Here is a 27,879-nt window from a genome sequence, read left to right on the forward strand (position 1 = left end):
TTCTGATAATAATAACAACAACAAAAACATGCATCTGTGTGTATAGTTGTTAAAGCAGAGCGTGTAAACATGCTTCTTAACTTCAAATGAAATGTGGTATTTGTGGTATGAGAGTCATGCGGTTGCGTCTTCCAGTAGTTTTCCCTGCGGCAGCAGGTGGTGTAAACCAGCCCAGGTGGCAGCATGGTCGGTTGGCTGGTGCACACTGACACACACACACAGACAGACAGTTAGACAGACAGACAGACACTGGTCATGCCATTTTCCGTGCGCCTTGCTGGGGGCGAGTTTGCGCCCCTCTAGCAGAGAGAGCAGCTATTTTGAAAGTGACCCCTCATTCAGGCAGCGACTCTGCAGCTGTCAGGAACCATGACTGAAGATGACGGATTCTGTTGTCGTGGAGGGATATGCCAGACTCAGAGATGGGAAAAAGGTGTTTAGCTCGACTAAATTTGCTGACGGATATGGAAGAAGTACCTCAGCGCGCTTTCATCTGTGCTTAAAAAAGTTTCTCTCTGCTTTTGTTTCCTTCCACAGTGGAAAACTAGGTGGCTCGTTCTTCGCAAGCCGTCGCCTGTAGCAGGTAAAAAAAACAACAACAAAAAAACAACTTTTACTGGTCAAGTTTGCACATTTCACGTTGGTTTTCTTGCTCCGGTTAATATGCGGAGCTTTGGCGCAGTGCGTAAACTAATGAGTGCGCATTCCCAGCTGCGCCACCGCGGAGGAAGCGGTGCTGGACGGACGCTGGTCCTCGCTAGCAGGCGTGTGTTCTCCAGTTGAGTTGACCCCCTTGTTTTGATGAGGCCTGGTTTGTGTTCGTATATTTCAGGAGTTGGGCCTTGCTTATGGGCTCAAATAAGGGTCAAAAAGAACCTGTGTTTTTTTTTTTATCCTTTAAAAACAATACACGGGAAACGCGTGTGGTTTGTTTGTGAAGTGTGTTTGTACTGGAAGAAAAATAAACTGAGGAAGAGTAAAAAAAGAAAAATTGCGAGGTTAAGGTACAAGAAATATCTGAATAAATAAGTGCTTTTGTGAAGATGTAAAGTGGTAATTGGCCCTAAATTCCCACTGTGAAAGCAGGGCTAAAATCAGTTCAGGTAATTTGAATGTGTAACTTTAAATGTCACAGCTTTCTGTTTTGAATCAGATGTAACTAAACTGTTTTATGTAAATTGAACAGCACACATTTTATTTTGACATTCTTAAATGTTTTTATAGTACAAATCTTTTCTACTGCTTGGATTAGTTTTTTTCTCTCAGGTTTACAAAAGCTGATATGATATTTCCCCCCATCCTCAAAGTCCGTGTGCCAAAGCCTGATAGTCCCTGCTGTATATTTAAAGCCATAAATGTCCTCTGAGTAAATTTCTACTTATTAAGTCACACTTATTGAGGAGGGCTTTGAGGTTATCTAAACCCTTGAATTCATCAACTTTCCATTTTTGTCTTTTTATTAATAATAAACCAGCAATCAAAGTGATGAAGTTGGCTGTATTGCATTACACAGAAAGCTTTCTTTGGATCTATCTGGTGCTGGACGGCTTAACATACTCCACAGGTTAGGCTGAGGTTGAGCGCCGCTCCTCTTCAGATCTTCGATGCCGGTGTTATCACAGCTGTCTGCGCTCATGCCTCTGGTGTGTGTGTGTGTGTGTGTGTGTGTGTGTGTGTGTGTGTGTGTGTGCGAGAGATGCACACACGGACACCCGGTCTTGTTTTGTCAGTTGACCCTGATTGTTTGAAGGTGCCAAAAGACTAGAGGACACTACAACAGCTACCGTGTGTCAGAATACATCTAATTAGTGTTAGTAGTTGGAATAATTAGGAGTTTTAACTGCGTTTCCAGTTCATTCCTGGGAGCTGTTGTGTCTTAAACTGTCATTTTAACTGCATTTTAAGCACAGTTGCTATTAGAAACAAGAAATATGTGTTTTTATGCTTTTGTTGTGTCTCCTACTGACTCCCCTACTCCTCCAGACTGCCTCGTGCTGCTGGTTTTTAAGGATAAGTCTGACAAAGCGCAGGGCAACAAGGAGAGGGCCAGTGTCACCTTGGAGGAGATCTGCGGTCTGGAAGTGGGACAGTGGTATGAAGGCGTGGCTTTTACTCTGGCCATCGTCTGCCTGAACCAAACTGCTCTCCTGGGCTTCGACAGCAAGGAGGCCCTGCAGGCGTGGGAGGTCCGCCTGCGATACAGCCTCGGAGAAGGTGAGGGGATCCGGCTGCACTGTGCTTCAGTGTTTGGTTCTTCCGGTGTTTCACTTTTTTTGGGTGTTTTTTTTCTCAAAACCTTTCAAGAAGTGTGACTTCTTGATAACATGTTTGACCTCACTATTCTGTAGTGAAAACAGTTCAAAACATCCTGATTAGTTCATCCATCTTTTCGGCAGGTTTCAAAATACACTGAAGTCAAAGGACCCTGCAATTTGCCAAACCTATGAAAACAACAATTTTTAGTTATAAGTCAGTAAGTTTGCAGCTTTCACAAGTCAAAAAAAGCCAGAGTGTATAACACATAAACTGCCCTCAACAGCAGTGATATTGCCTTTAAATGCTGTTTAAAACAATGTCAACCTAAAGTTTGATATTTTTGATTAGGGAACAGTCAGTAAGCTCTGGTCGGATGACCATAGAGTCCTGCCTGAGGAGAAGGGGGTCAGCAATTCATGAATATATCCATGGGCCTGATATCTTAAAGCCTTACAGGTGATCAGTAGAATATTGAGTCCTGTGTTTCACCTGCAGCAAGTGAAACAAAGGCAGGGCACGCTCTGCAGTTCCTTGACTGATGATTTATTTAAGCAAAGGGAACAACACGGTACAGAAGTCCAGCCTGGGTGAAACAACGGCATGAATAATTTACCTCTAAATCAAGGTGAGGTAGACAAGAGCATCATTTAGGAAATCATTTGGAAATAAGTGTTGTAGTGTTTTATAGCAGATGCTGATTCGCAAACACCCTTCCCTAGAATAAAGAATACAAAGAACACATAAAACACAATTAAAGACAACACATTTCAAAAGTATACATGGCTACAGGTTGCTCTCTTAACTTAAAAGTTATGAAATTAGTAGCAAATATCAAATGATCCGGTAGCATGTTCCAGCTCCTCTGACATAAAAAGCTGTCCGGTTTTACTGGTTTAATTGATGTAATGATAATCTAAAATTTTGCCCAAATACGCTTTTTAATGGAGAAAACATGTTCTGATCATATTGAAAATATCTAAAGCTCTATTATAAGTGATGAAAACAGTTGTAATGAAGATGCAGGCTTAACACAGTACATCAATAGGCCTACAGCAGTTTAAGACAAGGAACTCTGGTGTTTTGTTTTTAATCAACGTTCTACTTTTATTTGATGTGAGATCAACCAGAATTTAACAGATCATCCCTGAAAAAAAACTACAGGTGTCATCATTCTGTCACATGGTTTTGCCTCATCTTCCCTATTAAAACAAATGAGTTTGCATCACGAAGATCTTTTAGCAGATCGCATGACAGGCAAACTTTTAATTGCCATTAAACAACTTTTACAAAGTTGTTTATAAGTTTATTGCGAGTTATGTCATGATGAGAATTATTGTTGTAATATTCATGCTCTATTCATTTCTGACATAGAATGAAATGTTAATTTATAGCCAGGCATTGAGACAACTTTTTGCTGACATGTATACAGTCTGCTGTGTGGTTCTGTTATATAAGTTTGATAAGTGATAAACAGATCGGAGCTATGAATAGACTTGGAGGGTTCAGCTGGTGACTGGAGTCGAGCTGAAATTTCAAACAGTCACTAATGACAGTGTTGTTATTGTGTGCAAGAGGACGTGGTGCTAAAGACAAATTGCATCGCAGTTGTCCCTAACAATCTGGCAGGTGAGCATGTGAAAATATATGTGTGCGCCTTGCTTGTATGGATGCACCTGTGTGTGTGTGTGTGTGTGTGTGTGTGTGTGTGTGTGTGTGTGTGTGTGTGTGTGTGTGTGGGGGGGTGTGTGTGCGCGTGGCCCAATGCTTAATGCCACAGTGGAGTGTGTCCAAAGCCTCAGAAATGTCACCTGCCAGCCTATGGGCTGAGGGCCACAGTACACAGAGCTTTTGGTGTGTGTGTGTGTGTGTGTGAGAGACACCGTATGAATCTATCTTAACCTGAGTGATGACGTGACGCGGCTGGCCGACATTTCCTCATCATCATCGCCTCCATCAATCTCACCTGGCGGAGTTTGTTCAGCAGTAAAAGTCGGAGCGCTGCTGGGGAACTCTGTGCACGCTTTGGGTGAAGTTCCAGAAACTCGCAGGCAGAAAGACTAATTTAGTGCTCAGACATCCAGTTTTCTTCGTTGGTTTTCTTATTAGCAACAATAAAACAGACCCAATTACACAGATGTTTTACGACAGGCTGTGATTGATTGCGTTGGGCTTTAGATCTGAGCCTGTTGTGTTCAGAGCTCAGCTTGCTGATTTCATTCTCTGCGTGCAGCTGTTTCTCCTTTTTTTTTATTTTTTATTGCTGAATGAAATCAAATCCACGCTGAAGTAATCACTGTGTAAGGACACTGTGTTTTCTTTCCAAAAGTAAAGTTGAACTGAAGCTATTTTCAACCTCTCTTTTCCCCTTTATGTCAGTGGATTCTGACCAGAATATTTTTATCAACGTTAAAATGGGCACTCCAGTGACATGATGACATTTTGAGAAATACTTTGATAGGAAGGGTGTAACCACTCTCAAGCCTGTGCAGTAAATACGAAGCGACCACCATCAGTTGGTTCGCCTAAAGACTGGAAACAGTTAGCCTGGTGCTGTCCAAAGGTAAGAAAACTCACCTACTAGCACCTCCAAAGCTCACTGATGTACAGGTTATGTTTTGTTTCTTTAATACCTACAAAAAGTCAAGCCCAAACAGCATGTTGTGGTTTTACAGGGATTGTGTGACTTCCGGGAGTCTTGTTGTTACCGTGAAATTGCCAGGCAACCATTTTGGACAGAGCCAGGCTGACTGCTTTTTCCACTGTCTTCAGGCTTTATGCTAAGCTAACTGGCTTAACTCCATTGATGTACAGTTATGAGTGGTATTGATCTTCTCATGTAACTCTCAGCAGCGGAGTAAATAAATGTTGAGCTATTCCTTTAAACAGAGAACCCACTTTGGCCACTTTTGTCCCATCTGCCATTACAATTTTGATGCTACATTGACGATTGCTTTAGCATGAATTCAACCGCGTTTTTTGTCCCTACACACCTCATTACAGTGAATGTCAACATATTGCAAAAGACACGCTTGAGGTACTTCTTGGGCAGACTTTACGGGTCCAGTAGTGCAAGTCCCTCTACTTCTGAAGATTGATTGAGAATTGTTTGATTAGGTTTGAAGTTGTAAGTTTGTCATTGGCCTTTCTTCATTGTTTGCTTAGTTCACAGATTCAGTGTTGGAGTCTTACCAGGAACCAAGTTGGAGAGTGGACCTGCAACCCTTCATTTGTGCAACAACCTACTGGCCCTCGCCCGGGATGTCCCTCCGGTTATTATCGGCCACTGGAACCTTCCAGACCTGCGCAGATATGGGCCTGTACCCAATGGATTTGTGTTTGAGGGAGGAACAAGATGCGGTTACTGTAAGTTTATTGCTCTTTATGTTGTTTTTATGCTGCACTTGGATATGTTTAGATTAGGTAAATAGTCCATTTAGTTATTATTTGGTTCCATAAACTGATTTGTGTTTGGCAGATGGTTCATCAAGGTAATTGGGTATTAGGCTGAAACAGCACACTTGTGTTTGGGAAGCATGCAGGGAACTAAAAGAACTATAAAAACAATTCTGAGACTAATGACCATTTAGGACCATTTATTTAGTAAATTTAGTTAATATATTCAAAACCACAAATTACTGTGTGTTTGACAAAAAGGGAAGATATAAAAAAACACAATAAGTAAAAGATTAAAAGTCACAAAACAAGAAAGAGCTTAAAAAACAAATTAAACATCATCTTCATCATATCATGACTATAATGACTCTTGAGTAAAATTGTGTTGTATCATTAGACACTAATAGCTCATTAAATGGCTATCTGAGGCATGATTTGCTCATGTCTTTTTCAAACAGACCAAATAATTACCGGCTGTGATTCAAGATGATTCATTAGCAGCTTTCATTCAACTGGGCCTGAGAAAGAGCGGCCCCTTCCCTTTACGATGACTCTCCCAGTACAGTAACATCATGTGCAACTCTGAATCAAATATGTGGTTTACAGCCAGATAGAGGAGGGGAAAAACACCCTTTGCACATTATTTTGTTTCATTTTTGTAAAGTGCTGCTTTTCATGCTTTCACTGAGCCTACAGTTATGTTTTAGACTACTGTTTCCCAAACCTTGTCCCCCGTCCAGTTGACGTTCATACTACTAACATTACTTAAAATGATCAATTTTTGTCATCTCTGCTTGCTTGACAGCTAGTTTTCATGCACTCTTAATCCCAGTACATGGTTTTAACCTGACTCAGGTCAATTGGGGAAACTGAGGCGTATCCTGTGCAGTCGGCCTATTAAGCAGATAGTTTAGTTGGTTATTGTGCCATTTAATATACTTAAAGGGTAATTAGAGTATTTTTCCTCTCTATTTGGTTCCATTGTTACATATGTTGGGGTTTTTGTTGAAGCGTAACAAGAATTGTTTAACCAGAATCAGTTCTGTTCAAAGCCAAAGCCAGACTCCCTTAACAAAAGCAACAATTCTGACTCACAGAACACGGGTTGCTGGTCTGCTGCTGTTTTTATCAGTCAGTTCAGATCCGGGGAGGGTGTACCCTGATAGGGAATTGTTTTAGACAACTTCCAAGTTTGTGGAAACAGTTTGGACCATTTCATACATCTAGCTTGACAGTGCCCCTGTGTACACACCAGGTTCTTACAGAAATTGTTTGCAGAGCTTGTTGTGGAAGAACTAGACACAGAGCCTGATCTCAACCTTGATCCCACCACCAACTGAGCTCAACAACTAGTGCCCTGATGAATGCTCATGTGGCCGAGTGGGAGCAAATCCCCGGTTTTGAAATGTTGTAGAAAGACTAGAGCAGTGGATTCATGCCCATGGTTGTGGAGTTAGATGTTTGACATTCACACATGGGTGTTATGTTGATGTGTCATGTGTTTGGGTCCCCACATGTTTGTTTGTAACGTGGGTGTAATTAAATCCAAATCTCACTAATAAAACTGAAATAGTGGGCTGTTATTGGTTATTCAGTTTATCTAGATGAGTAATGGCAAACTATTTTTCACTTGTTCTCATTTATTTCTGGTGTTTTTCTTTCTCTGAGTTGGTGGATTGAGCATTAGGAAAAACATCTGCTTCATGACAAGAAACTGCTGGAGGAAGATTATTCAGTCTGTGCAGGATCACCCCTGCTGTGCCTAAAATTCAACATCATGCGTCACTCCAGAGAAGTTGTTTTTGAGAAACGAGAGTTATCCCAAAGCTCAGCTATAACAGTCTGTATGTGTCCCCCGTGTTAAGGTAAACCACAGTTTACTTCTTGGAATAGACATTAAAGTAGAGGCGAGTGTGTGTCAACACCTGGAGGGGACAGAGACAGACATGAGGGGAACGCCAGAGACATCAGAGCGTTACAGACACACGATGACCTCGCTGGAAACATGACACTTAAGAACGCGATGTGGGATTTATTTAGCTCCATTAAATCTTCAGCAGCGAATCTCACATAATAAGAAGACGGTCGGGCGTCGCTTACGCTTTCTTGTGCGAAAAAAAAGAGCAGAAGGAAATGAACATGAAGGTGCGTCTGAATGTTTGTGTGTTGAAGGGCGTGCATTCCTGTGACATGTAATCTCTCAGCACAGTTTATCCACAGCACAGGGAGAAGTGGTGTAACCGTGTCAGACCTCTCACTTCTGGTTGAAGCAGCTGGAGAACTGCGAGCTGCATTTGTCCGACCTTTTGTCCATGTCCTGCTTGATAGTTTATCCAGAAGGTTTCTCAAGGTTTTTTTAGTAGGAAATGCGAGCCAAGTAGCCAAAGTTTGATGGAGAGGAGACGTGTTTAAGGGCTCTTTTGAGCATTTACTGTACTGTATACACAGATAAAACCCTTAGCCCATCTGGACTGACACTATTAATCCCCAAAAGGGGAAATTGCTGCCTTCCTGTTATCCAGTCATACATGAATCACAAAATTAAACAAACAAAAAAAGGCTGCTTAAAGAGGTAGACAATAGAAAAGATGAATGGAAACATAAATACTTAAAATCTCAACTAGACTGAACTGAAACTAGATTTAAGATAAGGGAAAGCAATTCTGTAAAAGTCATCCTGATGAACAACACAAGTAATGTCGGCTATGTTGTGGGTTTGCAAACTGCAACTAACATACAGAGAGGACGAGATCATTTCCCAAAGACAGCACACCGGCATTACTCACAACTCTCCGGCCACTACAGCTAACATCACAACTACAACACATCTTGGCAAAGTAGAAAGTGGGCGAACTAGACCGTGGGCAGGTAATTTAACATTATCTACCTGACACACAAATCCTGGCTGTAATAACAAGTTGGTGTTGTGTGGATCGGTTGTTTGTTTCCCGGAGCCAGGAGTGTACAAGCACCAGATCTTTTTTTAAGGGCACACAGAGTGGAAAGCTAGCAGACCATGAGGAGATATTCGCTGAATTGGAATTGAATTAGAATCTCATTAATCACATTACCTAGAATTGTGTATGCCACCTTTTTTCCCCCTCTTTATGTATGTTGTATTACACACTAATGAAAACATACTTATATACTATAATATTATAGTCAATGTATGCCAATAGAGCCTCCTAAATGTTACACACTGAACCTTTACTGGATAGCTTTGTTTGTTTGTGGGTGTAGGTGGGACTAAACTAGTTTATATAAAGTTGCACTATTAAGACATGTGTTGGAGAAGGTGTATGTGTGTACCTCTGAGGGAAGCTGGCACTGGTTCCATATGAGGTTGTTTTGCTTGGATGACTTCGCTTGTGTAAGAATAAAAAAGGCCAGCCATGGCTCTGAGTGAAGATTCAAGTAAATTTACACTTCCAACGTACTGAATATAATTTAATTAGTTCTTTGTATGGATGCTGTATTTTATCACTTTTTTTTAGAGGGGAGACCAGAAGGGTCCACTTGAGTTGTTTTTGTTCCTACACAGAATCTTTATCAGGTTGTAAACTAGACAAGCCCCGCCACCTGTTCTTTGTTGTGCTTTGTGGGGTTGTTTTTTTTGTACTCTAGCTTTTGGCAGTGCACCTGATGTTCAGTCTCCTGCTATGGAAGTATGACATGAGTGCATGTGTTTCCTCAATATCTGAAGAAATGAAATGCAGCCTCAGAGTCAACCAGAGCCGTTTCTGTGCCAGAGGAGAGTTTCAGATGAGATACTTTCTTAATCAGATCCAGCAGCATTAAGCCGGCAGTACATCTTCAATTTCGACTGCTGCTGACCTTTGACCCTGCTCACAGCCAGGGAAGTGTTGGGATTGTTATTGAGGTCTGCCTTGACATGGGTGGTCTGAGGGACAAGGCGACACAGCGACCCCTTTATTGGTGACACCTTGTAATTGACAGCCATTTGTATTGGCAGGGGGAGGTCAAGAGACCCTGTACGGAGCAGGACCTTTAACCTTTACACAATTTTAGATTGATTCAAACTGGAAGCAGGAAAGAGGAAATTAGATTTCTTTTTGACTTATTATGAAATCTATAGAGCAGCCATGACCAGGGCTGGGTATCAAACCTCAATACTTTTAATTATTAGATGGATTGCCACAAATTTTGGACAGACAAACAGACCGACAGATAGACAGATAGACAGATAGATAGATAGATAGATAGATAGATAGATAGATAGATAGATAGATAGATATTGGGGCCTAGTTAATGACTTTGGTGATGCTCTGACTTTTCATACAGTGCTACAATGAAGTTAACATTTGTTGGTTTCAGTGTAAGTTCTTGACTTCTATCAGACGGACTGTCATGAAATTTGGTAAAAATGTTATGCCCCCCCCTCAGGATGTTGTATTGTAACAACTTCGGTCCCCTGACTCTTGAATATAGCGCCATCATCAGCTCAAAGTAGAACTCCAATACTTTTGTTTACAACTACATACTAATGACATTCCCATCAGCCTCAGCTGTACTTTGCGTTCAGTGCTAATAATCAAACATTAGCTTGCTTAGATGCTAAAATGAGATGGTGAACATAAACATTATTCCTGCTAAACATCAGTATATTAGAATTGTCATTGTGAGCATTAGCTCAATGGACAGCTGTGCACATAGAACTGCTAGCCTGGATGTGGACTCTTGCTCAAGAAAAAATGCCAAACTTTTTCAGGTTCCAGCTTCTTAGTTAGGAGGATATGATGCTTTTCTTTGACTTGTGTGATAGTAAACTAAGAAAATATTGGGGTTTTTGGTTTTGTTGGTCATACAAGCTGGCGTACCAGGTTTAAATCATATTGGCGCTCCTATTGAAACATTTCAAATAATACCCAGCCAATCTTTTGATATCTTTCTTATGTATTACTACCTGAGGAGTAAAATCTTAATAATTATTTTTTCCCCCCTAGAATATTGCAAAAGAGATAATAATGTGACACTAATAATTTCTGCTTTCTACAGGGGCCGGTGTTTTTTTGCTCACATCTGCTGAGAGCGAGCAGATCAGCTTTCTGTTCGACTGCATCGTCAGAGGCATCTCCCCCACCAGAGGCCCTTTTGGTCTGCGGCCAGTTCTGCCAGGTCAGTACCAGAGGTGTTTAAAGCTGCTTAGCTAGAAGGGGCTGGAAAACCCACTGAGAGAGAAAGCAACTATTATTTGAAGAGAAAAATGGATCTCTATATGATGCTTATTTGGATAATTAATAGCTGTGCTGTTGCTAAGCACTATGAGCAAAACACTTAAGTCAACACTGACCATTGCAATTGTAGCAATCTTTGCACGGCTCCCCTCCTGTGCCTCCAGGGATTTATCCGAGCTGTTAGGTGTGCTGCGTTCCTGGAATCCAACCACTTTTGGCAGAATGAGTCAGAGGATTCCTCCATGGATGGATGTGCTTTGATGTGACTACATTTTGACTGACAGCTGTTTTTTTTACTTAATTGGATAATCCCCTTGAAGCAATTTATAATTTTAGTCAAACGTCTTAACCCCTGACTTAAGTGTACTGTGGTGAATGTAAAGCTTAGGGTCACCTTAAACATCAGTAAGAGGATAACTACTGTACTAACTGTGATTATGGCACCAAATTCAATTGTAGTCTATGTATAGTTGAGGGTGTTGTGCTACTGGTGGGCGAGCTGGAGCATAGGCTGCGATCCAAATAGCCATTAGGTTTTTTTTTTTTACTATTATTACAGCAGGGTTGTCTGGCAAGATTTCAGTTCTCCAAAGATTTGAATCACACTGATTAAACATAAACCCAATATGTGAAAGACAATTTGTGAATATAGGAAAACTAAAGTCCACAGAGTTAATAGGGTAGAATACAGCAATAGTTGGTCTGTAACAGTGAGGTTTGTCTGTATAATGAGCACTGAGCCCTAGCATGTCAACGCTCAGCTCTTCTTCTCTCCTGTTCTTCTGCCACTTACTGTGAGAACTTGTGTGAATGACATCAGTATTGTTTATTTAATTCCAGTGCTAAAAGTGGATTAAAAGAAAATGAATCCACAAAATGTCATGCCATGCCATGAAAAATGCCAAACTTTATCTGGTTCAAGCTTCTCATTTGTGAGGATTTGCTGTTTTTGCTTGCTGAAAATCCATGATGTTTGGACTGTTGGTTGGACAAAACAAGCAATTTGAAGATGTTCGAGTCACAGTTTCCTGTTTATATTCAAACCAATTAATCAAATAGTTAAGAAAACTCCCAAACGTTCAGATTATCCCAGCTCTTAAAGCTAACAATGACAATGACACAATGTGAAAGAGATTAAACGTAGTGACAAACTCTGAGAGCAGCTCCCCTCAGCTCTATGGAGAGATTAAGCATTGTCATAACATGCAGTTTTTGGTTTTCAGTTAAACAGTGATAACCCCACTGTACACCACTTGCTCAGCACCAAACTACAGACAGGCACAGTTAGCGGCCAGCTGGTAAACACAGATATTCCCCTCAGAAGTTGGTGGAAACAAAAACTGCTAAAAGGAGAGTGAATATATATATATATATATATATGTGGACACAAACATGACTACATCAATAATTATGTTGCTTTAAGGCGATAATATGTCAGAGTTGTGTTTAGAGCATCTTTCTGCTGCCCTCAAGTGGCCAAAAATAAATAATTGCAGGTTTAAATTTAAAATTAACTGTTTGTACATGGACAAAGAAATGCTGGAACAATGAACTATCTACAGAAGTTATGTTTTCTTATTTTTTTATTAATCTTTCCTGTCACTCTTTCCATTATAAACATATCATCCAAAAAATAAAAATAGTAGAAATGGTCTTTCATACAAAGAATGTGATTTCTCCTATTTAGGTTATTTTAATAACATTTAGCTAGATCTAATATTAATAAAGCTGTTCTCTGCTCTCCTGCTGTCCACTTTCAACACCTTCAATTTTCCACTCTAGCAGTTTTAAAACATTTTCTCACCCAGCGTGCAACTTAACAGGAAATGTGGACCGGGCAGCTGTGGGGGCTTGTAGATATTCTGGTTTTCACACATCTCGCCGCCCAATCACAGGTTGAGCTCATACTCCTATTATTGTGGTCCGTAGTAGAATAAATAGCAGGGAGGATGTCAGAGGGAGAGCAAGGGGTCAAAGTCACAGTTCACACAAGTAGAGCAGCCAAAGCCTCCTAATCACTCCGGGCATGTATGTAACCTCATCCACAGGATTCCACTGCTGCCTCCCCCCCCGTTTCATTTCATACGCGGCCACCCACCCCTCCACTCTCCCCTCCACTCCCTCTCATTTTATATTCTTATTCCTCTTTTCAGCCCCCTAATTGTGGCTCTTGTTCTCACTTGTGGTTCACCTCTCAGTCCTCTCTGTCCTACACAGCTCCTGACTGAATGTCTCCACCCTTTATGTTGATTAATTGCTGTTATGTTCCCAGACTCACTTATCTCTTTGTCACCCTTACATACTGCACCGTTTCCACCTCTCTCTGCCTTTAACTCTCCTGCTTTCTGTTTAGTTTCCAGGATACATGCTTTATTCCGCGGGGCGCATTTTAAACTTACATTAGAACATTCATCTAGAAAAACTGCAGACAAATGATGAAGCCGCCCTGTGGATGACAGTATAGGGAATGGAGATTACAATAGCTGCTTGAAGATGAAGATGAAGTTGAAAATGTAGCTGACGAGTTAGTTAGATTTACCTGGCCTTAGCTACGTATGAAAAATCACACTTAGAATTAATCTGGTTAGGAAAAGTTTTACGCTCATTCGCTTTATTGCTGAGAGTTATGTGAGAAGATTAATACCACTCTCATTCATCTACCCTAAATATGTAGCTGGAACCAGCTGTTGTTTTATCCTTAGGATTTGTACGGATTAAACAAACATGATTTAACATGTTAGGTGGGTTTCCTTTGCTTCGGACGGAGCTATGCTACCTGTTTCACCATGTTTCCAGTCTTTATGCTATGCTAAGCTAACCAGCTGTATCTTTATTCCCCAGAATACTACAACTATTCCTTAAAAATGTGACTTATATAAACTTGGACTGTATGGTTATTACAATATTTTATGGTTCTGTATAACAGACTATTGTTGAGTGCAATATGTGCTGCTGAAATTTATTTTTATTCCTTATCCCCTAATGAGAGGCATGATGAAATGTAGTGTGGACACATTTTTTTAAAGCCTGTTCACAGATCACTGTTGTCTTTGACCAAATTAGGATTTTCTGGCTACTGTAGCTGTCAGAGGGGAGGAGGCGTTAGTGGAGCTTAGCTGGGATGAGCAAGCTGCAAAAATACAGCGTGTGATAGGCTGCGACACCTGTTAGTCAAGCAGATATTACCCAAGACACACTCCTTTCTGATCTCTTTGGCGGTGCTCCATTTGGTCGTGCTGTCATGCCGCTTGTTACATAGCAGCATTGGCAGGGAAACCTGCTTAAATAAAGTGCAGATGGAATATGAGGTGGCAGGTATGATGTTGAATCTCTGAGCTTAAAAGCACACAGCAGCAGGCAGCGGAGATGATGTAGTAAACTTTAATTTTTTCAAAGCTTGTAACTGTTGACAGAGGAGGTACAAAACCCTTTCTATCAGTTTGTGTTGTTTAAACTGCTGATACACTCTGTACACTTAATTTACATGCTACACAGAGACTACAGCAGTTCAGAACCGGCATTGTTAAAAAACGTTTACAAATTTTTTGTCATTAAGGAGAAAGAATGTTTTCGTCATTAAAAAGAATATCTAGTTATAATTAGAAAATGAGAATGTTCTGGCTACAATTTACAAAGTATAATGTGAGTCCATTTCAAAAATGATAAATGTCCTCAAAATACCAAGCTATGTCTCTTTGGATTCTTGAGTTGGATCGTGCACATCTATTTTTCAGCAGGGAACCCAGGAAATCAGTTTCTCGTGATGCTTGTATGATGTGCTTTTTGGTACACAACAATAGGGCAAAGAGCTTTAGTCTTCTAGTTTGAGATACAAGTTCAAAAGAGATTTATAATCAACATAAAACTGTATGAATATAACATTTAAATGTTTGTACAAACATTTGGGATCTTTGCTCTAAAGTTTTCAGTTTAGACCTTAAGCTTAAAAAATGTGAATATAATTTTATTTTGTCTACACTAGACTGCAGTAGGGGGTCAGATACATTTATGAATTCAGGAATATGCCTCTTGAAGTTGGTATAAGTAAATACCAGTAGCACATACAGCTTTTTGTCTTCCAGTTAGAGTTAATTTAATCAACATACGCCTTTTTTATGAGTTTATCTAGTCTATCCTTTTCTAAGTTGAGAACTGTTGTGTACTGTAAGTCGATACTCAACGTGTAGGATGTGATCTGAACCGTTTGCAGAGTTCTGGTACATTTACCACATTACTGTTGCAGGCTTGGATAGATAAAAGACAATCGATCCAGTGTTAGAGCTGACCTTGAATTGTCCAAGGTACATTGGATCCTTGAACAGCACCAACAATCTTTAGCCACCAGCAGCAACGCGCGTACCAACAGAGCCACGTGGCAGCGCTATTAATAAACCCTGTAGTGTTGCACAAATACTGCAAGGTGTTCCCCTGGGTGACCCTTTTCTGTGCTCGTCCAAAGGCCTATGACCAAATAATAGTACACAGCACTCCTGCCAGAGTATTTGTTGGTATTATTTTCCCTAACATCTTGTTAGCTGTTATTTTCATGATGCCACAGAAAGACAAGTGAGACCCTCGTGGTTTAAAGTGTCCCTTCTTGTTTCTCTGGAGTAGCTTGGATGTGTTTTCACAGCTGTGTCCGTGTCACCGCAGCACAAAATGCTCCGCTGCATCACATTTGATCCCACGTCTCAGTAGCGAAACTCACTAACGTAACCTTGTCGTTGTTTGTTTTGTGCGTACTCTCTCAAACAGACCCCAGTGCCAGTCAGGCGAATTCGGAGGAGAGGCTGAACCACGAGGCCCAGGAGCTGGAGAAACGACTGAGCATGCTCTCTCACAGGAGCAGCACAGGTAGGTCATGTTAAAGCTGTTGTGTTGTGATTCAAAGTAAAAAATAAGTTGAAACTATAGCTGAAAGTTTTACTGCAGGGATCCCTCTTCCTCACCAAAGAGCATAAATGATACATTGGCTTTTAATAATGCTGTTCTTGGATTTAAATTAAGTTTTGACATTATTCACACTGGTGATTTATTGTTCCTATTATTATGTAGTGGATATCGGGGAGAAAGGTGGCTGAGGAAAAACAACCATAATGATATTATAATGCTTTAATAAAGCTTTATTGATGAAAGCATTTTTTTTCATTAAAGCTGTTGATTAATAAAACTTTTAATGTTGTCTTCTTGGCAGCCTCGTCCTCGTACTGCCCGTCAGCTGGGGGAGACGACCGCAGCATATCCGGTTCCTCCGACACTTCAGACACCAGCCAATCGGACTGCAGCATTGGCAGCCGGCTGGCCATTTGGACCGAACCGGCCTCCAACCCATCCGAAAACGTCGGCCACGTGGTCGCCAAAGCGGCGTTGCAGAGCATCGAGAAGCTGTCTGTCAACCAGGGAGGTGGGAACCGGCCCGCTGCCAAGCTGCCCCGCCAGCTTCAGGAGATCGGCCGCCAGAGCTCATCTGACAGCGGCATCGCCACCGGCAGCCATTCCTCTTACTCTGGAAGTTTCTCCTCCTACACAGGCAGCCTGGATATCACCCCCTGGGAGGACTTTGGGTCTGTTTTCAGCTTGCCTCCCCACTTGGCACAAGACCTGAGTCCCTGTACTTGCCTCACTGTCCCTGGACATGAATACCAGGTACCAACATCACTTCGGTATCTCTATGACTCTCCCAGGAATCTGTTACAGGAGGGAGGTGCGGGTGCCAAAGACAATGAATCCAGCACCCCAACTCAGGACACTCCTGCGCCTTCAGGCCTCACAACAGACTCAGAAAAGGGAGATAAAAGCAGCACAGTGACCTGTGAGGGTCACGCCGAAACTACTAAAAGACGGTCAATAAGTGAACACATACCAGACCCCTCAGAGGAGAGTAAGAAAAAGGTGGCGCCCTCTAGTGAGCATCCAGACTCCTGTCACATCTGCAGCTCTCTCACGTCTGTCTCCAAAACCATCGTGACCATCTGCTCAGTGTGTGGTGGATTTAAGGTGAGTAGAAAAATCTTTCTGTGCCAACTAAAATCTTGTTATGAAAAATGTTTTGTCCCTTTTTACCCTTTCTGCCAGAAACAGACTTTGAGTTAAGCTCAGACTCAGGTGTAGTTCTATTCTTGTTGGCCATCTGCTTGCCTCGAACCCTGAAAAATAAAGGCATCTTCCCCGTTCAGTTTTGTCCTGAACGTGCTCTGTTGTATAACTCCCTGTCATACAGTAGCAGCTTGTGTGAACAGGCCTTATCATCACTCTATCATCTGTTCTGTAGCACGCTGTCAATATGACCTTTGTGGTATCGTGCAGGCTGCCGGTGATGCTGCCCTGCATTTGGTGTCACAACAACAAACAGTGCCACGGCCCATCTGTGTAACAAGTTAGCATTTCAGCAGCCAATTGAGTTTGACACTGTTGTTGTATCCAGCAGATTCAGACCTTGGGAGTTGTGAGTGACTTGCAGTTTTTCGCCTATTTATTGCTGAACTTAATACTGTTGAGCTTAAGGGACTGCTGTCTTTTTTTTTTTTAGAAGTATATGTAAACTCCAAACTGAATGTAATCCCAGTTTATTTGTTTTATACACAAGTTGTTCTTCTTTATATGAACTATGAGGTTCAGTTGTCTCCGAGGGGCTTTTCTGCTTAGATTGGTGGTCATGGAGTTGGTGGTGATTGAAGAAGAAGAAGAAGAAGAAGAAAGTGTTCACATTTGTGTTAAAATAGTTGCAGTTTCTGATAAACAACTGTTCCATTAATTGACTAATTGTTTCCTCTTCTACTTCTGCTTGATAAATTGCTGTAAGTGAAGAAAGAAATGTTGGATTTGAGGATAAATCTGTATTTGAGATCAATCCTGCCATGGCTGTGATAGTGTTACATAATTTATACTAGTTTTACACTTGTGGATGTTCTTCGTATCTGTGATGATTTTCAGTAGAAATCTGCAGTACATTATCAAATATCGTTGTTGCATTACAAATGTAAGGGCTCCACTCTTTAAGGCTTTGCTTGAGCTATAATTTAAATTTCTTTAAAGGTTCCAACTAAAAGCTTTTTTGTGCATAACAGTCAAATTTATTGAATACTCTAAACATATAGCTCCACCTGCTGGTAGTGCATTTAGTTAAGAATGCAAATTGCATTTGATTACCTGAATAAAATATTCTTTCTCATTTCAGTCACTCTTCAGGGAACTCAATTAAACATGAGAGTTATTGGCTAGAAGTTGATGGATCAGGCAGGAGCAGTGTGGGAGGGCATTTATCACCCTCAGCGTGAGCAACACAATCCACCCCTGTAGTGTTTATTGGCTCACAGTTAAAGGTCTAGTTCAAAAGAAAACATTAAACCATAACGAAACCGTAATACAAATGTCATTTCACATTTTGGAATATATTTATGCATGGAGATCATTTTAGCATAATTAATAGCGTGAATGCAATCACACAGTCTGGCTGGTTTGGGAAGAGGGGGAGTGTGGGTAGTAAATCTACAAGAAAAATCAAAGTGTGGAATATGCTCTGTGTGATGGATGCAGTCAGCAACATGACTTTCAGACACCTCACAGCTTTGAAACTGAAACATTCCACTGGGGTGAGTTTTTGGAGGATAAAGCAGGAGACATTGTACATGTGTTATTTTCAACAAATCCCACGAAAAGACCAAAAACCAAGAAAGCTCCCTTGTTGTCCATAAACTATCAAATATGTCTAAACGAGCCACTTCGCTGCACTGGGTGACATGTTCCTTCATTACCATGAACATGTCTACTGTAGTTTATTTTGAGTTGATCCCACATACTATACTGTCCTGCTGCTTTAAATACTCACTAGAGTACCTAATCTGCAGCTGAAAATAGACAACAAATGCATTATTCACTCCTGTTTGAGTAACCTTTGTTTTAAACTAGTGACCAGGAAAATACACAGCCTTTTTAAAATGTTATTTGTGACCCATTTTGCCAGATTTACAACTTTAGTGCGAACAAATGAGCTTGTGCTGACAGGCTGTGGAAGCCAGGAAGTACTGAGAGATGGATTAATGCACTGTACTTTTCATGACACATGACAAAAAAAAAAAAAAAAAAAAAAAAAAAATATATATATATATATATATATATATATATATATATATATATATATATATATATATATAAAATTACCAATATTTTCCTTTTAAAATGCCTCATATTTAAACACCAGGCCAAGATGTTTGTTCATTTATAGTTCACACAAACATAATCTAATAAAGGCAGTTTGTGTATAATGTTCTATGTCTCTCACAGGGAACACCGTACATCCATGGTAGTGGTTCAGTGATACCTGCCATACCAGGTAAGTGTAATCAGTTGAAATATTGTATGCACACTGCATGGATTCCTGCTTGCATGAGAAGTTAATGTGCGTGTCGAAGAGAAAGAATTCATGGTTTGCAGCCACAGCTTACTGATTTGATCTCGGACAGAAATCAAAGTGTGTTGAAGGGTTGTTTGCCTGCAGAACATCATATTTTCAATCCAGCAGATCAAAGTGTTGACAAATCACCATGCAGCCTCAGCACTGCCAATGAATACAATATTGCAGTGAAGAAAATTCTGGAGAAATCCTGCGCCTTCCCTGGATCTGGAAGCATCCTCAGCGAAGTGAAGCCAATAGTGAGGACGAGTGAGGATTTACCGCTGCCAAGAAAAGGAAGAGAGAAATTAGCCAGTCTCTTAGCTGATCTGTTAGGATTTCCAAACACAGATAGGCAGCCAGAGGCAAAGACTAACAGACTGAACTTGTATGAGTCAATGAGTCCTAGATTTGGAAATGAGCTCAAATCTGCACCAGCTGGCACCTGTGTACCACCACAAGATCCACAGCAAGATAGAAGCGCTGTCATTTATGAAAACTGTCTCAAGTGTCAAGGAGAGCACTGCCACCCTCCTCCACGGGCCGCACCCGCTGCAATGTACCTCAGCAGTAACATTTCCACTTTCCAACCCTTTCCTATTGGGCTGCGCCTGAAGAACAGCCAAGAACATGAAGTTGCTGCTAATAAGGGACTGCTCTATCAAGCTGACAGTGATGGATCACGGAGTGTGGCCGGGCAGTATCGGTATGAAGAGATGAATGGTCGGACAGTGACCAGTGAAGGTAAGAGGCCTCTTCAAAGCTTCTACGCTGCCTTTGGTGTCCTTTTCCTCTTCACTCCTTTAAAATGTATCCTCTTTGTTTCTGCCCTGTTGTTCTCTTTATCATCAATAAAAAAAAAACACACTTTCCTCCTGGCTTCTTTTTTTTAATCAACTGCTTGTTTTCTTTCTGCACTCTGTGATGTTTCTTTTTGTTGTGTAGCTTGTACTGAGCTTTCTGAGGGCTGTGGAAAGTAGAAGGGAATAAGAGAGAAAATCTGAAAAGATTGATAGACTACTAGAGAATCAGTACCACTGTTCAAATAAGGCCCCTGTAATAATGGGTTTATAAGTTGTAACTGTCTTTATTAAGCTTAATAAATCCTTTAATAATGCCTTCTAAATGAGTTATAAGCCAGCCTTTGTGTTGCCTGGTTGTGATAAATGTCCTTGACCAACATAGCCATATGGTTACATTTTGGAAAATGGCATTTACGAACAACCTATTCAAAATGTATTGATTAATAACCCACATTTATAACAGCATTATTACCAAATAGAAAACCCCAACCAAAAGATTGTTTCTCAGCGTACCAACACAAAACCTGTTAATTAATTAATGGCTTATAACTGAGCTATTAAGCATTAGTGTATTATTTATTTTCGTTCAGTTAAAACTAATAAACCCTTTATAAAGAGTGCCTTATTGGAAAATGGCGCAAAATCGTTTTATTATGTTCTTCAAGATAAAATATTTCTGATAACTTGTGAAAAATAAACAGCACTCTCTTGTGGACAAACTATGTAATAGCGACAATGTGAAGTATCTCAAACCTACAGAATCTTATCTTTAATATTTCTCTTCTGAAATGTCTTGTTACTTTTTAGATGATATACACTCAGGTGCCAGTCATTAGGTACACCTGGATGAAACGAATGCAGTTTAATAGTCCTGCATTGCTTTATATTGATGGGTGTCTTATTTTGTCCACCCCGAGCGAAGGTGAATAATAGAAAGAGCTCTCTGTATAAAGCAATACAGTTCAACAGCACAACAATCTACAGCCTCCATACAGTTGAATTACCACCTCTCCAAAACAGTTTGAGCAAAAACTGAACATTACAACCTTCAAGAAGGAAGGATTTATTGCAAGACTGTTGTATTAGACTGAATTAGTTTCAGCTAGATATACCTAATAAACTGAAAACTGAGTGTATATGCCAATCAGAGTCGGAGCAATAAATCTGCTGAGCTGATATACAATGCAGATAAATGTTGACCAAAAAGTAACAAGAAATTGCATTGACCTTAAAAATCCACTCCTAGTCGTACCATTATATCAGTGCTGATGTATCAGTCAGGTTACCATATAAAGGCTTTCTACATCATAAAAGTGATAAAGTATTAGTGATAACAGTGTTATGTTAGTGTTTAAATGTTAGTAAATCACATTAATATGTCTGCTGCACGTTGAACCTCTTGCATGCAGATTGTGATGTCTGTCCCTTGCACGTCATATTATTAATACAGCTTATTTCCACTTGTATAATAGTTTTTGGTATTGTGAAATGATGAATCAATCCAATGTTATTTGTTCACATCGCTGGATCTGCAGGAATTGATGCATTCATACCCAGAGAGGTCCTTGTCTGCTTTGATTCACAAACTGGATTTAAGAAAACACAATGAGGGATTATTTTCTGCCCTGGCTATTGGCACAAAAAAAAGTTGCAGTTTAGTTTCTTATATTTAAAACACTATATTTTTCTCTCCTGCCAGACAAAAGGCTTAATAGTAAAGAGGAAAGACGCAGAGCTGATCCTGCTTATGAGATCATGGAGAGCCGGGCGCCGGAGAGGAACTCAGAGGTAGGCCAATCCAAAACTCTCTAATCCGCTTTATGCTATCAACTGCTCACACATTTTGACTGTGTAACTCATTGTGCTCTGAGTTCAGCTAAACATTTTTAGGGAAATGACTGATGATATGGGAATACCTATTTGATGGGGATTATAAAGAATGAATAGCAGCTGATAGGTCAGTTTTTAAAAAAGGCTGGGGTAATATCTGAAATTGAACATAAAATGTTCAATCAGCATTTTGTTGTTTTGAACTTCTTTCCCTTTTAGTTGAAATAAGAGGTTGAGAAAGTCGGGATTGTCTATAATGTTCTCAGTCTGTGTGATGTAATGATTACAGTACTGTACTTAATGTATATGCAGTGCTCTTAAGCATAACCTTACGCTTTTTAGACTTTAATGTGGGGGTGTGACGAGACATGTCAGAGGTGTTTGTTCAGCCAACAGGAAGAAAAGTCAAGCCGCAGTACACTAGGGTTGAATAATATGACCTCAGAAGTACTCTGTTGCCATTATTCAACTTTATGGTGTTATATTATTATGTTGGCGTTATATTATCACGATTAAATGACATATTTACCTGATATGAATGAAACCTGTGATATTTCCTTCTTGCTTTGGCAGGTTTTGGACAGGAACACGGGCTTTAATATTTTGGTTGTTGAAGTTATTCTCTGTTTTTATAGGACTACTAATTAGATATTTTGGGAATATGTCTGTGGGTTACGACCAGAGCTAGATCCAGGAGTCAATAAGCCTAGCGTAGCATAAAGGCAAGAAGCAGGGGGAAACGGCTGGTGGGCTCTCTGCAGACTTTAAAATATGCATACCAGCGTTTCTGAAGACTCAATTAATACAGTATATCTTCATTGTTTCATTTGTATGCGAATGGGAATGTAAAAATGAGAATTTGTGGTTTCAGAGAGAGTTACCTGCTGTGACTGTCAGGCATGAGCGACTAACAGCCGGGCGCAGTGACTTCTCTGACACTTCACTGTGAGGTGACGCTGCATGAAAGTAGATTAATAAACTGGTTCATCAAGAAATAGTTACAGCATGTAACTCCCTTTAAAGCAACAAAATTAACGTTTTTATATTACTGTTTATCTCAACTTAAACAAACAAGATTCAACATGTTAACAGAAAATTGGTACAGTGTTTCCTCTAGGATTTTTTTTAGCAGTGGGAGCAGGCCCGTCCGATCACTTTGCACTCATTGCAATGTGAGCGGCAGCCAACGGGGGTGCATTATTTCGGCAGGATCATTGGGCCGCCGCTCCAAAATCAACATAGAGGAAACACTGTGGTAGCCAGGCTAGCAGTTTCCAGTTTTCATGCTATGCTATGCTAAGATAAGCTAATCACCTTCTGGATCTAGCTCCACACAGACATGAGAGTGGTATCGATCTCCTGATCCAACTTATGGATGAACATTCTGTTATGAAGAAAATATTTTCCAGTCTTACATCACATTGCTTGATGCTACTGAATGTGACCCCTGGAGTGCCCTGTCATGCAACATGATGATTAAAAAAACAATACTTGAAGTTATCCCCTCAAGTGTCCAGCTGCTGGGAAATGCACCAATACAATCAGCTGATGTCCATTATCTCACATATATCCACCTTTATGTACTAGCCTCATTCATTCTCGGCATGATAATGGTCCCATCAAGGAATCCGTCTTTGTGTGCACTGTGGCCTCTCAGTGAGACTGAAAGCAATATGGCTGCACTCCACCACCAATTTTCACACCACAATAGCTGTGCTTACAGTGGCTGTCTGGAATCAGAGATTATGTGGCAGCAATCTAAAAGGCATGGTTATCCCTTCCATAACGATGAGGCATTGCAGACAGTGTTTCCACGTGTAAGACATAGCCCGGAGCTCTCAGTAAATACTGAATATCAGCCTCTGTCTATAAATACTCCTGATGTGTCCACCGAGCTGTTGAGGAGAAAGGCATCGTCACATTTCTTATGTAATAAACTTGTGCTGGATCGAGTCGCTCACTGCAAATAATAATCAACAGTTGCTCACTGTCTGTTTGTCTCGCAGGCCGAAGAAAAGAGCAAGTACGAGCTAATGGGCAGCTATGGTCAGCAGAGGTTCCTTCAAGAGACTGAAGGTGAGTGAGGTTGACATCACAACATCACATAATGAATATAACCAAGTTGTTTTTTTTTATCAACCAAGCCAGTTAAACAGATGCAGATTGTTGGGTCTGTACCTGCACAAATGGATTTTCTTTTCTTTTTTTTGCTCTGTGGACCTTTTTAGATTTTCTTTTTGAGTGCTCTGAACGTTTTCAGCAGTGCATTACCCAGGCTTCTTATAATAACCAGAACCCACTTACAAAAAGTGAATTAAATAGGTGAGTCATGCACCTGAATCAACATAACTACAACAATTCACCTGCTGCTCGATGTGCATGAATTGAAGTGAATAAATAAATAAAATTAGGCTCATTCAGTGTCTGAAATAGTAGACTGGCACGTGGCATTGACAGCCACGAGAGTGATTTTCGGAACCGACACGTACGCCACACACATAATGTTTACTTGTCTTCATCTAGGTTAATGGACTGTGACGTTGACGGGAAGTTGTTTTCATTAAGTACCTTTACCAGTAAATAGCATGTGAATACATACACTGCATACATACAGACTCATAATATCTAGAACCAGCTGCATCAGCTCTTAGTTGCATCCCACCACTGGCTAAGTTTGAACTTACTAAGTACATTTACTGTACGGGTAACTTTGGTATTTTTCTACCTTACTTTACCATGTTTTTGTGGCAGGTGTCACGAAACAGGTTCCTTGCAGGCAATTGCGTACTGTCGAAATTAACAAGTACAAGCGCTTGTTTTTGCTGCTGAATGGCTCAGATTGTTGTAAGTGTCTGACACCATAGATGTTTGTACCTTTCACTTGATCCAGTCTGTGAAATCTCCTCTGTGGGCATAGGTTCAAAGCATCCACAGGAACACCACCAGTCTCCCAAGCTTCGCTGCCTTGCAGCAGCTGCTTCTCCCTCTTCTGCCTGTCACCCCTCTCTCTCTTCGTGTCTGTTCTTTAATTTGTAGTCTCATCCGTATACTCTGGCTCAAATAAAAACATGCGGCCATCGAATTCAAGGGCCTCATCCACATTGTGGAAATCAGCTAAATATTCAGCCATGACACTGAAAATCTCGATTTCCTAAAAATAGAAATTGGTCCCAGGAAAAATCTGAAAAACAGAATCATAGGTCTGTGGCTTGAATGTAATGATAGAACATGACAGGCTAAATAGGCGTCTGTAAAAAAAAAAACGTTAATTTATGTGATCTGTGATGTGATGTCAGAGATGAATCACATACAAGCCTGTAAAACAAATACAGGCATGAGTCACACGCATAATTTGTGTCTCATGAACGTCATTTAGAATAAAGGACTCCAGCAACCTCTCCTTTTCATTGTGTAGTGGAGGGCTCACTGTTGTGCGAACATGTACGTCTTCATCTGCACTTTATGTAACGCTATAAACTGGATTGCATAAGAACCAATTGTGTCAAGAGAAAACAGATATGTAACCAAACAGAGAATGCGGTGATGCGTGACAGGTTACCTGCCCTGATGTGAGGTGAGGGGACAGTTGTCAGGGGACGTTTGGCCACTTAAGCATCCCACACCCAGAAACATGCCCTCAGTCTAGTGCACACCTGCTCTAGAAATTCCCAGCAGCTGTCACAGTGTGGCACCGCACCCATCAGTCATGTTCATGTACCCACACACACTTGGCTCGGCTCCGATGTCATCTTTCCCATCAGCCTGCCTCAGCAAGCAGTTAATGGACGGGGACGTGCAGGAGGTGGCCAAGTCCAGTGGCTCAGATTAAGGTTTGAGGATGCAGGCTCGCCTGAAATGAGAACACGATTTTCATACGATGTTGGTTTAATCCTCCTGATTTCTTAAAACAGTGCAGTTAGCAGCTACGACTGCTTTTATTGACTTCTTTTGGTTCCGTATTGAGACATCTGTTCAGGCTTTCTGTGCAAGCATTAAGGTTTCTGGTGGGATATTTACCTGTAGCACAACTAGTCTTGAGGCCCCATTTGCACTGCGCAATCACAGCCATCTTGCAGGTTCTTCACTCTGAGCAAAGTGGGTCTAATAAAATGTTGGTGGTAATCTATGCAGGAAGACTGTACAATATCAGTGAATTTAGAAATGAACAAATGCAAGCAGACATAAACTCCCACACAATAAGTCCGCACCATATTTCAGCTTTTCAAAAAAAAAATCTGCAATACAACAGAGCACTACCACAGTTACGACTTATTCAAAAATGTTTGGCACTTACAATGTATCTGACTCATGTAGCTGCATTTCCACCGTAGGGCGGCTGATAGAGGAGTTTAGTGTGGCGCTGAACAAGAAAAAAAGGAACAAATAGTCAGATCTTTGTATTGAATAGCCAAATTGGATTCACAATTCTGAGTCTGGTACAGCCTTGGAAGGGATTGTGTTGTCCTTGTTGGCAGGTATAACTGAGAACAATTTTGGCATTTGTTATTGGTTTTTGACAAGAGGTTTCTTTATTGATAGTAATATTATTGTCTTTACAGTATGTAGCATCAATTTTGGACTAGCAATAGCTCTCTCAAATGCTGGCATTTTGAGTCATAACTCCTTTGGGTTCAGTCAGACACATTTTCACCTCCGCCTTAATGTCTGCCTTAAACTAAACTAACAGCTGTGTCTTCAGGGTGAGAGGCCTGTCATTAGACCCACGTTTTCCCACAAAAGCAGTTGATTTTGAAGGTTCGGGTCACTAAGCTCAGCCAGGTATTCTTACGTCGTCCCTAGAGGTTCCACAAAGTGTATTGTGGGAAAAGTCTCTCAGCCTTAAAGCTGTGGGTAAACCCACTGTTGTAATGGCAGCCATTATAAAACACTACACTACTGCCAGGGCTGCTTGGTGTCTGATCAATTCGGCATCAGACCTCTTAGATGTTGCCAAAGGCTGCACCCACTGAGACTCTGCCGGCGTCTAATGGCTACACGCTGATTGTATGAGTGTCCCCTGGGGTTGATGCTTCTGAGCTGCGGGTAATGGCCGCCGCACGCTGCCATTTAGGAAGAGTCAATAGCAGGTGAAATTTATGTTGTCCCCAAATGTTACATATTACCCAGCCTCTGAACAAAATTTAGTGTAATTACAAAACAGCTGTAGCAACACATATGAACCCATGACCATCTTTACAGTCACTAAAATAATGTATTTTATGCAGCATTTCAAAGTTCATATGATTGACACAAGACAGTGCATGTGCTTTCAGGAATACGTGTATTATTCTTATTTACTGTTAAAGATGTATAATAACTGTAGTCTTCTAGAGAGATCCCCATTTGTGTTTCTAGCAGTAAATATCGGCAGCTGAAATGTGGGTCTGTTGTGCTACGACTGCTGTTGGGATTGTCTAACAACTGTAGTTTGTAGTCTGTTTTCTGTGATCTAGATATTCTCTTTAATCTTCAAACAACAGTAGTCTTGCAGTAATTGGCATAAAGGAGGGTAAACAGATTCTTACAGTCACAGATCAGCACTGTTTATAGAACCTGAACACTGTTTATTAAATTATTGCGTCAGTTAATGAGTAATAGTTTTTGCTGATGTACACTGCTTGACATGAATTACATAAGCACTCACACCCCTCACAGTGGAGAGGAGGGTTTGGATTAGAGCTGGATTAGAGTAGAGCTGAAACGATTAGTTGATTAATTAGAAAATTAATCAGTAACTAATTAAGCTGCAACTGTTTCATAATCAATTTATCATTTAATTAATTTATCAAACAAAAAATGCCAAAATATCAGGATTTGCTGCTTTCCTTCTTCATATACAGTACACTACATATATTATGAGACGTGGATGTAAATTACAACTTGGCTGGTTGGTGGAGGCATACGAATGCAGGGCTGTAATTCTAGTTGAAACATTTTATAGACTAAACTAGTGGAATAAATACACTGTGTGTTAAGTCCAATGTAATTATGTTATCTGTCCAAGTGCCAC

General features: G+C 40.6%; 1 protein-coding gene across 4 annotated transcripts in view; it reads left to right on the top strand.

Moving 5' to 3' along the window:
• Positions 1–196: 196 nt before the first annotated feature.
• The window catches only part of LOC127379632 (protein Dok-7), a 35,310-nt gene continuing 7,627 nt past the window's right edge, over positions 197–27,879 (top strand). Inside the window, exons 1-11 of one of the 4 annotated variants that reach the window (XM_051429484.1) lie at positions 197–433; positions 538–583; positions 1,984–2,214; positions 5,419–5,619; positions 10,666–10,785; positions 15,600–15,698; positions 16,039–16,841; positions 19,128–19,176; positions 19,342–19,980; positions 21,739–21,827; positions 23,876–23,945. In XM_051429484.1, coding sequence (XP_051285444.1) covers positions 380–433; positions 538–583; positions 1,984–2,214; positions 5,419–5,619; positions 10,666–10,785; positions 15,600–15,698; positions 16,039–16,841; positions 19,128–19,176; positions 19,342–19,980; positions 21,739–21,827; positions 23,876–23,945 — 2,401 coding nt within the window. In that variant the 5' untranslated portion in view covers positions 197–379. The remainder of the gene's footprint in view (positions 434–537; positions 584–1,983; positions 2,215–5,418; positions 5,620–10,665; positions 10,786–15,599; positions 15,699–16,038; positions 16,842–19,127; positions 19,177–19,341; positions 19,981–21,738; positions 21,828–23,875; positions 23,946–27,879) is intronic. The other 3 variants (XM_051429485.1, XM_051429486.1, XM_051429487.1) reach the window with 3 other exon arrangements.

The sequence above is a fragment of the Dicentrarchus labrax genome, unplaced genomic scaffold, assembly GCF_905237075.1.
Source record: "Dicentrarchus labrax unplaced genomic scaffold, dlabrax2021, whole genome shotgun sequence".
NCBI lineage: Eukaryota > Metazoa > Chordata > Actinopteri > Moronidae > Dicentrarchus > Dicentrarchus labrax.